The sequence below is a fragment of the Pipistrellus kuhlii genome, unplaced genomic scaffold (genome assembly GCF_014108245.1).
Source record: "Pipistrellus kuhlii isolate mPipKuh1 unplaced genomic scaffold, mPipKuh1.p scaffold_m20_p_14, whole genome shotgun sequence".
Taxonomy (NCBI): Eukaryota; Metazoa; Chordata; class Mammalia; order Chiroptera; family Vespertilionidae; genus Pipistrellus; species Pipistrellus kuhlii.
This window is the reverse complement of record NW_023425449.1, coordinates 8,527,837-8,542,585: the sequence shown is the minus strand read 5'-3', so window position 1 is coordinate 8,542,585 and position 14,749 is coordinate 8,527,837. Positions and strand designations below refer to the sequence as shown.

Here is a 14,749-nt window from a genome sequence, read left to right as displayed (position 1 = left end):
TCCACGTGGCCAGGCGCCGCGCGGAGACTACAACTCCCAGAATGCCGCGCGAGCCCTCGGGGGGGCGGAGCGTTGTCTGCAGGGATCGCCGCCTGGGGCTGGTGCGTCCGGTGCCGGGAGACGCGAGCGAGCGAGCGGTGGTGCGAGTGCACGGGACTGTCCTCTCCGAGGGGCCTGAAGAGGAAGCGGTCAGCCATGTCGTCCTTAATCAGGAGGGTGATCAGCACCACGAAAGCCCCAGCGGCCATTGGTCCCTACAGGTAACTCAACGCGTGGAGCGGGCTGGACCCCGGGATCCGGGGTACGGGACTGAGCCCCCCGCCCCGGGATCAGAGCTGGGAGGACCTCGGGGTTCTTCCGCAATCTCATCGGACACGCGAGGAAACCTAACCAGGGAAAGGGGGCGACGCACCCGGAGACCCGCAGTGAGTTAGGAGCACAGGAGGGGGAGCCAGCCAGAAAGTTACTCCGGTTGGAAGTGTCTGCTTTTTGAACTTTTTCCTCCTTTTTTTTTTTTTTTTTTTTTTTTAAACAGCTTTGTGGAGCTAACATTTACACCCAAATCCATCCCTTTGTAGCCATCGCCACTAACCTCAGCCCATTTTACCCTCTGGAAAAGATACCCCTATATCAGTTCACCTCTTCCCTCCGCCCCTGGCAACCACTGATCCGCTGTGGGTCTCTCCAGATATGCCTGTTCCGGACAGTTCCTGTAGGAAGTGGGGGTCCTACAATATGGGGTCCTCGGCAACTGACATCTTTCACTTAGCACCGGGTTTTCCCACCTTTTTCATTTCATTCCTAAAATTCTATGGCATGCCAAAAAAATATGCTTTTGCCAATCTGGCAGGAGGGGGGGGGGAAATAGGTATCGTTTTGATTCATTAACTCTGGACAGATATTGTGGTGTTGGCTGTTGTCCTTTTCTCTTATTTGACAGTCTAAGGGGAAAAGAGGTCAGTGCCCCTGCCCCTGACCAAATAGTCCGGTATTGTGTGTTCTAGAAATTATTGAGCACACTGGTTGAAAGTCGCTGACTTAGCATAATGTTTGGCTAACCCTCTCTTAACTGAAGGAGTAAATCCTATCCACAGATGCTTAGCAAACCCCTGCACATCTACCTAAGATACAGGTTTTTACAGTACCCATACAAATGCTTTGGGATGTTTATGGATTCATTTGCTCATCCTTATTTCCCACTAGGAAAGTCAAATGAAAATCATAACAAAGGTAATGTCTAAGGTTGCGCATATGTTCTAAATATACATACTGGTTAGAAAGTCTGTCCTGTGTATGTTTATTTCCACTTGTCATAAGTGCTTCTAAACAGAAACGTCAATTCCTTTTATAAAAGACTTTATTTTCTTTAAATGTCTAACCTTTAAACCATTGGATCTTATATGCATTCTTGTAGTCTTTTATTTTCCTAATATGGTTTTTGTTATTTTTTTAACATATATTTTATTGATTTTTTTTTTTTTTTTTTTGAGAGGAAGGGAGAGAGATAGAGAGCTAGAAACGCCGATGAGAGAGAAACACCGACCAGCTGCCTCCTGCACACCCCCTACCGGGGATGTGCCTGCAACCAACGTACATGCCCCTGTCCGGAATCGAACCTGGGACCCTTCAGTACGCAGACCGACGCTCTACCGCTGAGCCAAACCGGTTTCGGCAGTTTTTGTTATTTTTAATTATTCATTAAAGCATATTCTGTAACTACTTCTCCTTTTTATTTATTTATTTTTTTTCAGAGAGGAAGGGAGAGAGTGAGTTAGAAACATCAATGAGAGAGAAACATTGATCAGCTGCGTCCTGCACACCCCCTACTGGGGATGTGCCCACAACTAAGGTGCATGCCCTTGACCGGAATAAACCTGGGACCCTTGAGTCTGCAGGACAACGCTCTATCACTGAGTCAAACCAGCTAGGGCTATTTCTCCTTTTTAAATTAGCTTATAGTGTCGGTTCACTGTTAAAAGATCTACAGCTTGTAAACTTAGATCAGTCTGTGAAGGAAAGGGACAGCTTGTTTTGAACAGTCCTCAGCTCCCTTTTCTATACCAGAGTCATGAAAAAATGGCAGAGCAGTCACTGTGACAGGAGGGTTAGAAATAAAATGCAAAGGCAGTGAGCGGTACGGGAGGTGGGGAATGGGGTGGCAAAAGAGGAAAAGGAAAAAAAAAAAGTGATGCTAACCTTTAGGAAGAAAAAGATTTAGGAAGGCTCCTCTTGGGAGGTAGTCTTTGCATTGGGGTTTGAAGGTTGGGCTTGCCGTTACAATGCCGTTGCATAGTTTGATTTTTAAATTATAGTTTACCCTTGAACAACATGGGTAGACCTGTGGGAGTCTACTTAGGCACAGCTTTTTTTTTCTTTTCTTTTTTAATGCTGTACATGCATTTTCCTAAGAACATTTTCTTTTCTCTAGCTTGCTGTATTGTAAGAATACGGTTTATAGTTCATATACAAAATATGTGGCAATCATCTGTAAGGCCTTTTTGGGTCAGTAGTAGGCTATTAGTAGTTACGCTTTGGGAAGTCAAAAGTCGTATGTGATTTTCCGCTGTCGCGGGGGTGGGTGCCCCTGTCCTCACATTGTTCAAGGATCACGTGTACTGGGTTAAAGACGTCAACAGGAAATGGAGGGCAGGCATTCCAGATAAAGGAAATTACTTGAGGCATAGAGGTAGAAGAATATATGGCATAAAGATGTTTGGAGGTAGTTTTAGTAATCCAAGTGCCACTTTTACTCTTTTTTTTTTTAATTATTATTCATTTGCCAAATCTGTGTACCACCTATATTATAATTTACTTAACACTTCTCTTTAAGATGGCTTAATTTAAAAAGGAAACTTGACAACAGAACTCTAAGTAGGAAACAAGCCAATAGAAGGTAACAGTAAAAAATAAACTTGAGTAAGTCAACCATGTTATTAAATTCCAGCTGGACCCTGCAGTTGGCTCGGAACCTAAAGCCAGCTGTCTTTGGTAAAAGTGATGTTTCTTTTTTTTTCTTTTCTTTTTTTAATATATTTTGTTGATTTTTCACAGAGAGGAAGGGAGAGGGATAGAGTCAGAAACATCGATCAGCTGCCTCCTGCACACCCCTACTGGGGATGTGCCTGCAACCAAGGTATCGATACATGCCCCTTATAGAAATCGAACCTGGGACCCTTCAGTCCTTAGTCCAATGCTCTATCCACTGAGCCAAACCAGCGAGGGCAAAGGTGCTATTTCTTTAAGTGTTGTTTCTGAAAGTGTTGTTTCTCCATGTAATCAGAGTACTGACGTCCTAATTGCTAACACTTACTGATGCTTACTCAGCACTGGGCACTATTCTAAGTGCTTTGTGTGCACAATTACTTCACAGCCTCATTTTTCAGATAAAAAAAGAGAATCAAAAAGCAATTTCCTTGCTGCGACTCAGTGTTTATGTATGACTTTCACTTGAACTTCAGGAAACACTGGTTAGGAGTTAGACTTTGAATTTTTGCTTTGCTTCTTGCTAAAAATTAGCTTTTAGCCACGTCTGGATTGTGATGGTTTTCCAATGATAAACTAAAGAGTATAAACTTCATTTGGTATGCAGTGAGGAGCCATCACATGTTTTTGAAGAGGAAGTAACCTGATCAGATCTCTCTCCCCTTTTTGTTTTTCTTTTTAATTTTTTTAATTGATTTCAGAGAGGAAGGGAGAGAGAGATAGAAACATCAATGTTGAGAGAGAATCATTGATTGGCTGCCTCCTGCACGTCCCCTACTGGAGAGGATCAAATCCAGGCATGTGCCCTTGGCCGGAATCGAACCTGGGACCCTTTATTCTGCAGGCCAATGCTCTATCCACTGAGCCCAAAAGGCTAGGGCCCACTCGCGCGCGCGCGCGCTCGCCCTCTCTCTCTCTCTCTCTCTCTCTCTCTCTCTCTCTCTCTAATACTCTGGAGGTGCCTGGCAGCAATGGCTGAGTTAGTCACGCTGTTAATTCACCTCCACAGGTTTGTTTAGCACATCAAAATATATTTTCTCTTGACACAGATCACATCTCTTTTATGAAGAGGATTATAGTAACTTGAGAAGACATTAAGAATAGTGAAGGAGGTATAAAATGAAAGTAAAAATCAGTCATCTTTTTTCTTCTGCCCTGATCCTTCTCCCTCAACCACCCAGTGGATTTACTGCAGTGACCCTTCACAAAAACAAGGAGATGACAGCCGGCTGATGTGACTCAGTGGTTGAATGTCAACCCATGAGCCAGGAGGTCGCGGTTCAATTCCCAGTCCGGGCACATGCCCAGATTTCCTCCTTGATCCCCAGTAGGGGCATGCAAAAGGCAGTCGATCAATAACTCCCTCTCATCATTGTTTTTATCCCTCTCTTCCTCTCTCTGGAATCAATAAAAACTTTTTTTTTTTTAAAGGGGAGGGGGGTTTTAAAGCCTGGATCGTACACCTTCTTCCAGTATGTACTTTGTTCGAGAAAGAAAGCATGAGAGTAATATCCCTGGTTGACTCAGAGGCGGGGGTCAGCTGTCTGTAAAGCTAAAAGGAAGGCCATCACTGTTAAGAACATGCAAGTGTGACGAGGGAAGAGCCACCAGCCAGCGCTTCATTGTATGGGGACTTTTCAGGTCATTGTGCCTCTTGTGCTTTTCTGTATCCAAAGATGATACAAGGCCACTGAGATGGTACCAATTTTCAATATTTTATGGAGAAGAAAAACATCTCAACTATTCATATCCCGATAAAGTGAATTAAGACACGTTTTACAACCATTTGGAAACGGGAGTTTTTGTGCATGGAGTGCGCTTTTTGAAAATTCTGGGTCCTCTCCAGGTGGAATTCAGAGGTTGAACTTTCAGTCCCTGGCGTTGGGACGGACGGACGGGGCGTTGTCACTAATTAGCTAATCGGTCAGCACATTGCAGGGACACCTCAGGTCAGAACCTTGAGAGATTACCACACCACGTTCAAACACTTTCTCAAACTTTAACTTAAGGACCATGACGGAGAGGATGTCTAACCACCGGCCTGGGAACAGGGTGCACTGTACGATCCCGGGTCACGTGGCTGCTGGGGACTCAGGGGCGCCCCGGGAGAGCCACTGCCTTCCATCACGGCAGAGATGAAAGATTAGCTGTAGAAAGATTAGCTTACGGAAGCATCGCGTACTCCTTCTGGAACAGTTAGTCCGATAAGATCTGGACATGCCTGAGACTGATCACAGGCTTTGACAGACTCCCCAAGTTCAACAGGAAACGAGAGCTCAGTGCCACTCCATGTGGGCTATGAATGTATGAAGAAGGAGCCTTTGAAATCCCCGGGCACGACGAAACCGGTTTGGCTCAGTGGATAGAGCGTCGGCCTGCGGACTGGAAGGTCCCGGGTTCGATTCCGGTCAAGGGCATGAACCTGGGTTGCAGGCACATCCCCAGTTAGGGGGTGTGCAGGAGGCAGCTGATCGATGTCTCTCTCTCTCATCGATGTTTCTAACTCTCTATCCCTCTCTTCCTCTCTGTAAAAAAATCAATAAAGTATTTTTTTTTTAAAGAAAGAAAAAAGAAATCCCTGGGCAGACTAAGCAGACAAGCCATCAGTAAGAAGTTCGAGCTGTGGGCATATTATACCCTTCATCTAACACTTACAATAGCACTCAGGAAACCTCCTTGTCTCGGAAGTCTTTGACTCCACTAGAAAATAACTCTTCAAAGAGAAAAGAACTCTTGTTTTCAAGGCCCTTTTGCTTTTCTCCTGGTAAATGGTGAATCTGAAAAGATGAAAAGGGAGATTCCCATGTGCCAGGAACAAACGGAGAAACTGAATCAGAGCCAAAAGAATGAGCTGAAGTATAAAGTCCATGAGGATTTGAGACCTAGATACAGGGCCTAGGAGCTGGGGTACTAAATCCCACTTAGGAATAGAAGCCGACGCCCTGAGTTGTGTATAAGTTTGAGGTGCTGGGAAGAGACCCCTCGGCAGCCTGGGAAGAGCCGCGGGGAGAAAGGTGGCTGCTGTGTGTCCTGGGGCCGTGGGTTACACTGTGTGTAGAACACACCAAAGGCAGAGAGCAACCCTTCACATCAGACAGGGAGGAAACAGACGACCCGGAAAGGCAAGACGTCAGTGACAGCAAACACCGCGCCAGCAATGACGGAGGCAGAGGACCATGGAGAACTCTTCAAAGTGGGAGAACAAAACAAAACAAAAAAAAAACAACGAACCTCTAATTCTATACCCAGCTAAATTATATTCAAAGGTGAGGGCAAATACGAGACAAAATCAAAACTTTTTTCGTTAAACAAGCCCCTACTGGGGGGTGGGGGGGTGGGGGCAGGGGGGGGATGAAACACTTTTTAAAAATATACCTCAATCAGGAGTGTGTGCAAAAAAAGAATTATGTGAGTAAATCTAAATAAGCCTGACTGTAAAGAAACTAAAAAGACACAGAGTTGGGGGCCAGGGGCTCGGGAAGAGGTTAAGTGGAAACGCGGTAGAACTAGAGTCATAGAATAGCATGAGGGGAGAGCTGAGTCGAGAGTCTTAAGTCCTCGAACTACTCGCAGGAAGCTGGATGAACTTGAGAATTTAAGTCAAATAAGCATGTAACAATGCAAGAGTAATACTAAATTAGAAAGAATATGTTATTGCCGAACCAGAAGTTTAAGAAATAAGAAGAAGAAAAAAATCAATACTTCAGAAGTCAGAAAAGGGGGGAATCAAGGCATAAGACATGGAAAAGCTAAGAATAAGATAACAAAGGTAATTCTATATGAACGAACACATTACTTTAAACGTTAAACTCTCAATTTAAAAAGGATGCTTAGGCTAGGAGGAATGTTAGATGTAAAAGAAAATTAAAATCCATTCCACAAAAATAAACACCAGTTAGAAGCGTGCTGCTGTTTTCCTTAAATAAAGAGCTGAGGAGTGAACAGAATGGTTTTAACACACCAGTGGCTGTAACAACCCCGGAGACTGCTACAGGCGTTCAGAACTCCCCGGTCCACCAAGTTTTATGTAAGCGGCGAGTGGCATCCGAATGCCACAGCACAGTGGGGCTTGTTCTCTGGAGAATCAGTGGATTTATCTGCAACAGAGAATAACTTTATATTCTCCAATTTTTAAAAATATATTTTACTGATTTTTTACAGAGAGGAAGAGAGAGGGATAGAGTTAGAAACATCAATGAGAGAGAAACATCGATCAGCTGCCTTGCACATCCCCCCTGGGGATGTGCCTGCAACCAAGGTACATGCCCTTGACCGGAATCGAACCTGGGCCCCTTGAGTCCAAAGGCCTCTAACCACTGAGCCAAGCCGGTTTCGGCCTCCCATTTTTTAAGAGAAGCTCTTAACAAGGCAGCGATCCGAACAAAGTGAGGCTCTGAAGACACTGGACAGGCTTCTTTGTGACCGTTGGCTCAGTCTTTGATGCTGATGCGAAAGCAGTGACTCACGGCGACCTCAGAGCACCTTCCTTCTCCAAAGCAGTCAAACCGGGTGTGTTAGCAGGCGCTCCGGCGGTATAATGACAATCCTCGCTTCGCAGTTTGATCTCTGTGGTCTTTCCCGGTTCCAGGCTGGGTTCACACAACAATACTTGGTGGCGTCAGCACGATCTGAAAGGACGAGGAGGAGAAACTAGCTTCACAAGGAAGCGTCAGAATTCCATGCGGTTAAGGCATTACTTTCACATAACAATTCCTTCATTAATTATATATATATATATATATATATATATATATATATATATATATATATATTTATTTATTTTATTGCTTTTTTACAGAGAAGAAGGGAGAAGGATAGAGAGTTAGAAACATCGATGAGAGAGAATCATCGATCAGCTGCCTCCTGCACGCCCCCCTCCCCCCCCCACTGGGGATGTGCCTGCAACCAAGGTATGTGCCCTTGATCGGAATCGAACCTGGGACCCTTGAGTCCGCAGGCCGACGCTCTATCCACTGAGCCACACCGGTTAGGGCAACAATTCCTTTAAAGCCTTGGCTGGAGAGGCTACAGGAAGCAGAATGTCGCCTGAAAGAGGCCTTTGCTGTTCCGCTCCAGGTCACAAACCATCCAGAGTCATCGAGCTTCGCCGAGACCCCTCCTATCCTATTATCCCTAATCGTGCTGACAAGATTTTATAAAACGAGGCTTTTGTGTTGGGGTGAGTCCAGATTTAGGGAAGGTTCTAGCCTTTTACAAATTAAGACACCGTCTTAGCAAAAACGGGGCCCGCTGTCCAGAGACTTCCTGGCTGGGCAGGCACAGAGGCTTCCTCAGCTTCGCTGGCTCCGGCTTCTGTTCGCAAGAACCTTGGCAGCAAGGAAAATCATTGCACCCTGCACACTCAGTCTTCAGGGCAAGATCAGAGGACACATGAGTTTTGCCCTACTTTCTTTTTCTTTCTTGTTGTATTTTAAAAACATTTTTCCATTTTTCCCCCTAAAATATATTTTATTGATTTTTTTTTTTTACAGAGAGGAAGGGAGACGAATAGAGTTAGAAACATCGATGTGAGAAAAACATCGATCAGCTGCCTCCTGCACAACTCTTACTGGGAATGTGCCCACAACCAAGGTGCATGTCCTTGACCGGAATCGAACCCGGGACCCTTCTGTCCGCAGGCTGAGCCAAACCAGTCAGGGCAACATTTTCCCATTTAAACAGGATTCTGCATAAACACAGATGGCATGGTGAATTTTCCTTAATTCTTATCCATGAAAAACTGGTATATCTCCATATGCAGCAACAATGAAAACGGAACATAAACTGCTTATACCTCATTTGCCCATTTTTTACAAGTATCTTCTCACCGAGACTTGTGTTTCGTTTTCCTGATGACATTTTTCAGTAAGCAAAAGGTTTCCGTTTCAATAAAGTTCTTTAACTTTACATTTTGTGCTCGTGTCCCAGCAAAGAGATCTTGCAGCTGTGCATCCTCTGTTTCTGTTTTCTCTCTCTCTGTTCCCTGCAGTCAGGCGGTGCTAGTCGATAGGACCCTTTACATCTCGGGACAGCTGGGCATGGACCCTGCCAGCGGGCAGCTTGTGCCAGGAGGGGTGAAAGAAGAAGCTAAACAAGTAGGTCATTGTCCACATTTGACGTTTCCTTCCCTTTGCTTTTTAATTGTGAGGAGTATTAAAAACCCAGTGGGCTGATTGGTTTTAAAATAAATGACCAGATAAATGCTTTTTAAGTTACTTACTGATTAAGACAACTGCATGTCAGGAGAAAGTTAGGGGGAAGAATTAATTTTTTAAAATTGATTTTAGAAAGAGAAAAAAGGGGGGGTGGGCGCGCAGAAACATCTATTTGCTGTTCCACTTGTTTATGCGTTTATTCGTTGATTCTGGTATGTGCCCTGACTTGACCGGGAATCAAACCTGCAACCTTACCGTATTGAGCTACCCCGGTCAAGGCAAAAGTTGGAAATTTAATGAATCATTTAACAACCAACCAATAAAACAAACATACAAACAAAAAGATTATTCCTTCCAAAGTGACTTTAAATCTGAATTACTGGCCGTTAACTAGACTTATTATGGTAATCACTTCACAATAATACCTCTATTAAATTATCATGTTATACACCTACAACTGATACAATGTTATATGTCAACTATATTTTAATAAAACGGGGTGGGGGCCCCTGAATTGTTGAAATCGGATAGCACCTTGCCACTTCCATGAGGATTGGGAAATTTTTTTAATCAGGGTCACTGACCCACATAAACCACCTCACCACCACAGAGTAAAAGTCAGCATTTGTTAGTAAGAGAAAAATATCAAAGATTACCTGCAGTATGTTTTCTAAGTAATACTGGGGAATACATTCTAATCCAATAAGTAGAATCAAATTATAATTTAATGCATTCACTGAGCCATTTGTAATATCCATAAGGACCCAGTTAAATGATTTTTTTTTTTAAAGCTTCCTAAACTGGTCTACCTTTTTAATGTTTTAAAAATATAGTTTTATCCATTTCAGAAAGGAAAGGAGAGGGAGAGAGAATAGAAACATCAATGATGAAAGAGAATCATTGTTGACGGCTGCCTCCTGCATGCCTTCCACTGGGAATCGAGCCCACAACCCCAGGCATGTGTCCCAACCTGGAATTAAACCACAGCCTCTCGGTTCATACGTCGATGCTCAACCACTGAGCCACACTGGCTGGGCAGTTAAGTAATTCTTGTAAGTGACTCACTTCTCAGCCTTCCTCCAATGGAATGATCTGCCTGAAATGGGATGAGCCATGATCTCCTTTTGTGAATAAAAAGTCGCTCCCTCAGTGCTAGAATGTGAGAAGCTCAGTAAGCTAAAACAAGTAATTTCTGGGGTTCCTATGCTCTGTCACTTTGATACCATGAGTATGAGCTAACAGGCATTAAAACATGTTTTTTAAGTAATATTTTATTTTGAAGAGTTCTTTTCCTTTATCTCAAAAAAATCAACGAGTATTAGTAATGATATATGTTTGGCACTCTGGTTAACATCATTATTAAAAAAAACTTATTGTTTTGTCAATTCATTCTTCCTCTCTACAGTCACTTCATAATATTTGATGATTTTTTTTTGTTCTTTAAAAAATAATCTAAATAGGTAATACATAGATAAGACAAAAAATTCAAAAGCTATATAAAGCACATGCAGTGAAAAGATGTACCCCACCCTTATTCCCCCCTCTCCCCAGTTTCCTTCATTACTGTTCTCTCTTTTTTTTTTTTCTAATATATATTTTATTGATTTTTTACAGAGAGGAAGAGAGAGGGATAGATAGAAACATCAATGAAATAGAATCATCGATCAGTTGCCTCTTCCACACCCTCTACTGGGGATGTGCCCGCAACCAAGGCACAACCGAACCTGGGACCTTTCAGTCCGCAAGCTGACACTCTATCCATTGAGCCAAACCGGTTTCGGCCATTACTGTTCTTTATATTAGTATGTCCTTCCACAGACAGTCATTGCCTACCCCATCATAAATGTACATATAGACACACACACACACACACAGTAACTTAGTGTGCATGCTATTCTGCATCTTGGTTTCATTTCATCATGTAACTCTTCATGTTGACCTTTTCATATTAATTTAGTTGTATGGATCCAGTGTGATTTATTTAGAGGTGGCCTAGAAAGAGTATATAATTTCCTAAAAGGGGGGGCATTTTTCTGCAACGCAAGCTGTTTAAGGAAGTCTTAGCGAGAGCTGATTGACTGGACGGAATTTCAGCTTTAATGTAACATCCATGCCTTCGGCCTTCTCGCCTCGGTTCACAGGCTCTTAACAACATGGGCGAGATCCTGAAAGCGGCAGGCTGCGACTTCAGTAACGGTGAGCAACGTGGTCTTACTCCCGTTTCCGTTTGGTGTTTCTTTGCTGGTTTTGGAGAACACGTGGCATCCAGTAATAGGTCACGCCATATCCTTGTTGCTTATTAAAATAGTGTTAATTTCAGTCCCATTTTAATCAAGACAGTCATAGAACTACACACTGTTTTTTAAGTAATTAGACCAAAAAGCTAACCTAATGACAATATATGTATCTTCTAGTGGTCAAAACAACTGTGCTGCTGGCTGACATAAATGACTTCAGTACTGTCAACGACATCTACAAACAGTGTAAGTGATTCGGCTTTATTGCCCATTTTCCATTTTAAATAGAAATGAATGCATTAGCTTTTATGAGTGTGCATTATGAATTAAGAGTGAGAGGAGAAGCTAAAAAAAAAAAAAAATGGTCATACAGCTTGTCCTAAAAGAACAGATAGTCTGATTGGACACATATAGTGTGCCTCCATGAAAAAAATCCAAGACATTTATATTCTATTCCCTAGAATACATTTTCCTAAAGCTTAATTTTGTTACACCCTTCTCAGGCTTTTTACCAAAGATTGTATTTATGATTGCTGTGATAAGATCTGGCCACCATCTCTTTTTTTGGCTCTCAGAATCATCAGCTGATTAGTTAACATTCCTCCGCTTTGGTTTCCTCATATATAAAATAGGGATTAAACCTAGTGGGGTTGTTGGAATGCTTAAGTGAATTACAATAATACAACATGTAAACATTGTATGACATGTTGTAATCTGTTCTCCACATTAGAACAGATGCCAGTGTGTTGTAAGCACTTAGTAAACGTTACCTATCCATTAACATTGTTGTCTTAGTGGAGAAAATGGGTGTCCCTACCAACAGGTGAGATGAGACTAAGGTGTAACTTGGAAAAAGCATCATTGCGTACTCTGTCCTGAATAAATGACTAGAGTAAGGTGACCAGACGTCCCGCTTTTGGCAGGACAGTCCCAATTTTTAACCATTTTTCCTGTGGCGTTTTAAAAAAGTCCCGAATCTTTAAAAAAAATTGTGACTTTTTTAAAAAAAGCCACAGGAAAAATTGTTAAAAATCGGGACATCTGGTCACCTTAAATAAGATCAAAGTATCAGAGCACATATTTTCACTTTTCCTCCCAAAAGCAAAGGCATTTTTAAAAGTATTAAAATATAACATAGGACTCACGTGGCAAAATATTTTTCCAAACAAGCATGAGTGTGAGCTTCTCTGTCTAGCGTTGCACAAACCTAAGAACCAAGAAACCCGTGAAGCACTCTGCGGAGTTTAGATCACACGGTGCTGGGTACCAGTACAGTAGCTGGAAGCTAAAATGGAATTCTGTTCAATTTAGATTTCAAGAGCAATTTTCCCGCGAGAGCTGCTTACCAGGTTGCAGCTTTGCCCAGAGTAAGTACGCTTTTTAAGATGTCTAACGTACATGATTTTACATTTCTACATCGCTTTCTGGAGAGAGCAAGCTAAGCACTGTGGTAGCAGGAAACTTCTTTTAAAAGCAGCAGCAGGTCCAGCTTTCCAGGGACTTTCGGTCTGAAAGGAAACACTCAATATTGCATGCTTAGGGGGTGGGGCGATTAAGAGATTTAAGAAAATTAAAAAATTAGTCTTAGCCAAAACCGGTTTGGCTCAGTGGATAGAGCGTCAGCCTGCGGACTGAAGGGTCCCGGGTTCGATTCCGGTCAAGGGCATGTACCTTGGTTGCGGGCTCATCCCCAGTAGGGGGTGTGCAAGAGGCAGCTGATCGATGATTCTCTCTCATCGATATTTCTAACTCTCTATCCCTCACTCTTCCTCTCTGTAAAATATCAATAAAATATATAAAAAATAAATAAAAAAATTAGTCTTAAAAAGTCAGGAGGTTAAAAATTAAGGCCACACATGAACACGACACAATCAGAGCACTTACATTGTGAGAAAAAGTAAAACGGCGGCGGTAGCGTTTCATGTTACTTAGAGACTAGACTAGACTATACACGTGGAGCCAGGTTTGTGAGGGCCTGTTTTACTTTAATGGGTTGTTACTTGCAACGATCAGGCTGCCAGGCTCGTTAAGGTAATGGGTATAGCAGCAGGCGCTCTGAACGCGGAGTCACAGACATGGTTTGAACCTGGACCACTTAGCCATGTGTCCTGGGACCGGCTGAACAACCTCTCTCAGCCATCAGGGCGTCAGCCTCTGAATGGAGGAGAGCGCCCAGTCTGACAGCTGCTGTGCCAGCCACACGAGCTAACGCACACCAACATGACCGGCACGGCAGCCCAGCCTAGCAGAGGGTCACAGGGAACGTTTCCCTCTCCTTGCCTTCCTGGAAAAGTTTAATGTCAGCCCGGCTGGGGCGGCTCAGCGGTTGAGTGTTGACCTACGAACCAAAAGGTCACCGGTTCGATTCTCGGTCAGCGGTTTGCAGGCGCCATCCCCAGTAGGGGTGCACGTGGGAGGCAGCCAAGGGACGGTGCTTCTCTCTCATCGATGTTTCTATCTCTCTCCCTTCCTCTCTCCCTAAAGATCAATAAAACCATATTTAACAACAACAACAAAAAGTTTAATGTTTTGTGGGTTTTTTTTTTAAATATATTTTATTGATTTTTTACAGAGAGGGATAGAGAGTTAGAAACATCGATGAGAGAGAATCATCTATCAGCTCCCTCTTGCACAGCCCCCGCTGGGGATGTGCCTGCAACCAAGGTACATGCCCTTGACCGGAATTGAACCTGGGACCCTTCAGTCCACAGGCCGACGCTCTATCCACTGAGCCACACCGGTTTTGTCAGAAAAGTTTAATGTGAAGAAGGCTGTGTTGCTGGATGTTTTTAGGAGGCGTTCTGGGGCTCTCCTGGCTTGTAAACAGTGACCTTCACGTTGCTCCCTCCTCTTCCTCACAGGGAGGCCGTGTGGAGATCGAAGCCGTGGCCGTCCAAGGCCCTCTCGCATGACTCTGAGTGGGCCCGGGGTTACCACGTCTGGAACGTTAATCGTGTTTGTGAATTAACGCCTTAATTTTTACAGCCGATGTTGGAAAGTCTAAGGCTGACTGAAATATCTGAAATACCATATAATGAGGGCAATTGAACGTGAATTGAGAATGAGGTGATGAATCCAGTTAGTGATATAAATTTCATTGATGCACACTCGTGAGAAACAAAGAGTATTTGCTAATTCAGTGAAATCTTTTAAATTTAACGTGAAATGTTTAATTCTCATGTCAGCTATCTGATTCTGCTCTTACTTGAGTAAAATTAAAAATTTAAGTTTGAATGGTAGGCGTAAAGGAGAAGAAAGTGGACCAAAATTCTAAATAGCAGATATTTTTCTAATGGAAATAAAGTAGACATGCAGATTTTCCATGGTGTGATCCTGTTCACTTATTTTTTTTTAACAGTTTAATTTGTACATTAG

General features: G+C 43.2%; 1 protein-coding gene across 1 annotated transcript; it reads left to right on the top strand.

Annotated features, from left to right (window-relative positions):
* The first annotated feature begins 98 nt into the window (after positions 1-98).
* Positions 99-14,695, top strand: RIDA (reactive intermediate imine deaminase A homolog). The gene is made up of 6 exons (XM_036436601.2): positions 99-260; positions 8,972-9,077; positions 11,279-11,333; positions 11,552-11,620; positions 12,686-12,741; positions 14,236-14,695. The coding sequence occupies exons 1-6, from the start codon at positions 196-198 to the stop codon at positions 14,284-14,286; spliced, it is 402 nt and encodes a 133-aa protein (XP_036292494.1). The 5' UTR covers positions 99-195; the 3' UTR covers positions 14,287-14,695.
* The last annotated feature ends 54 nt before the right edge of the window (positions 14,696-14,749 follow it).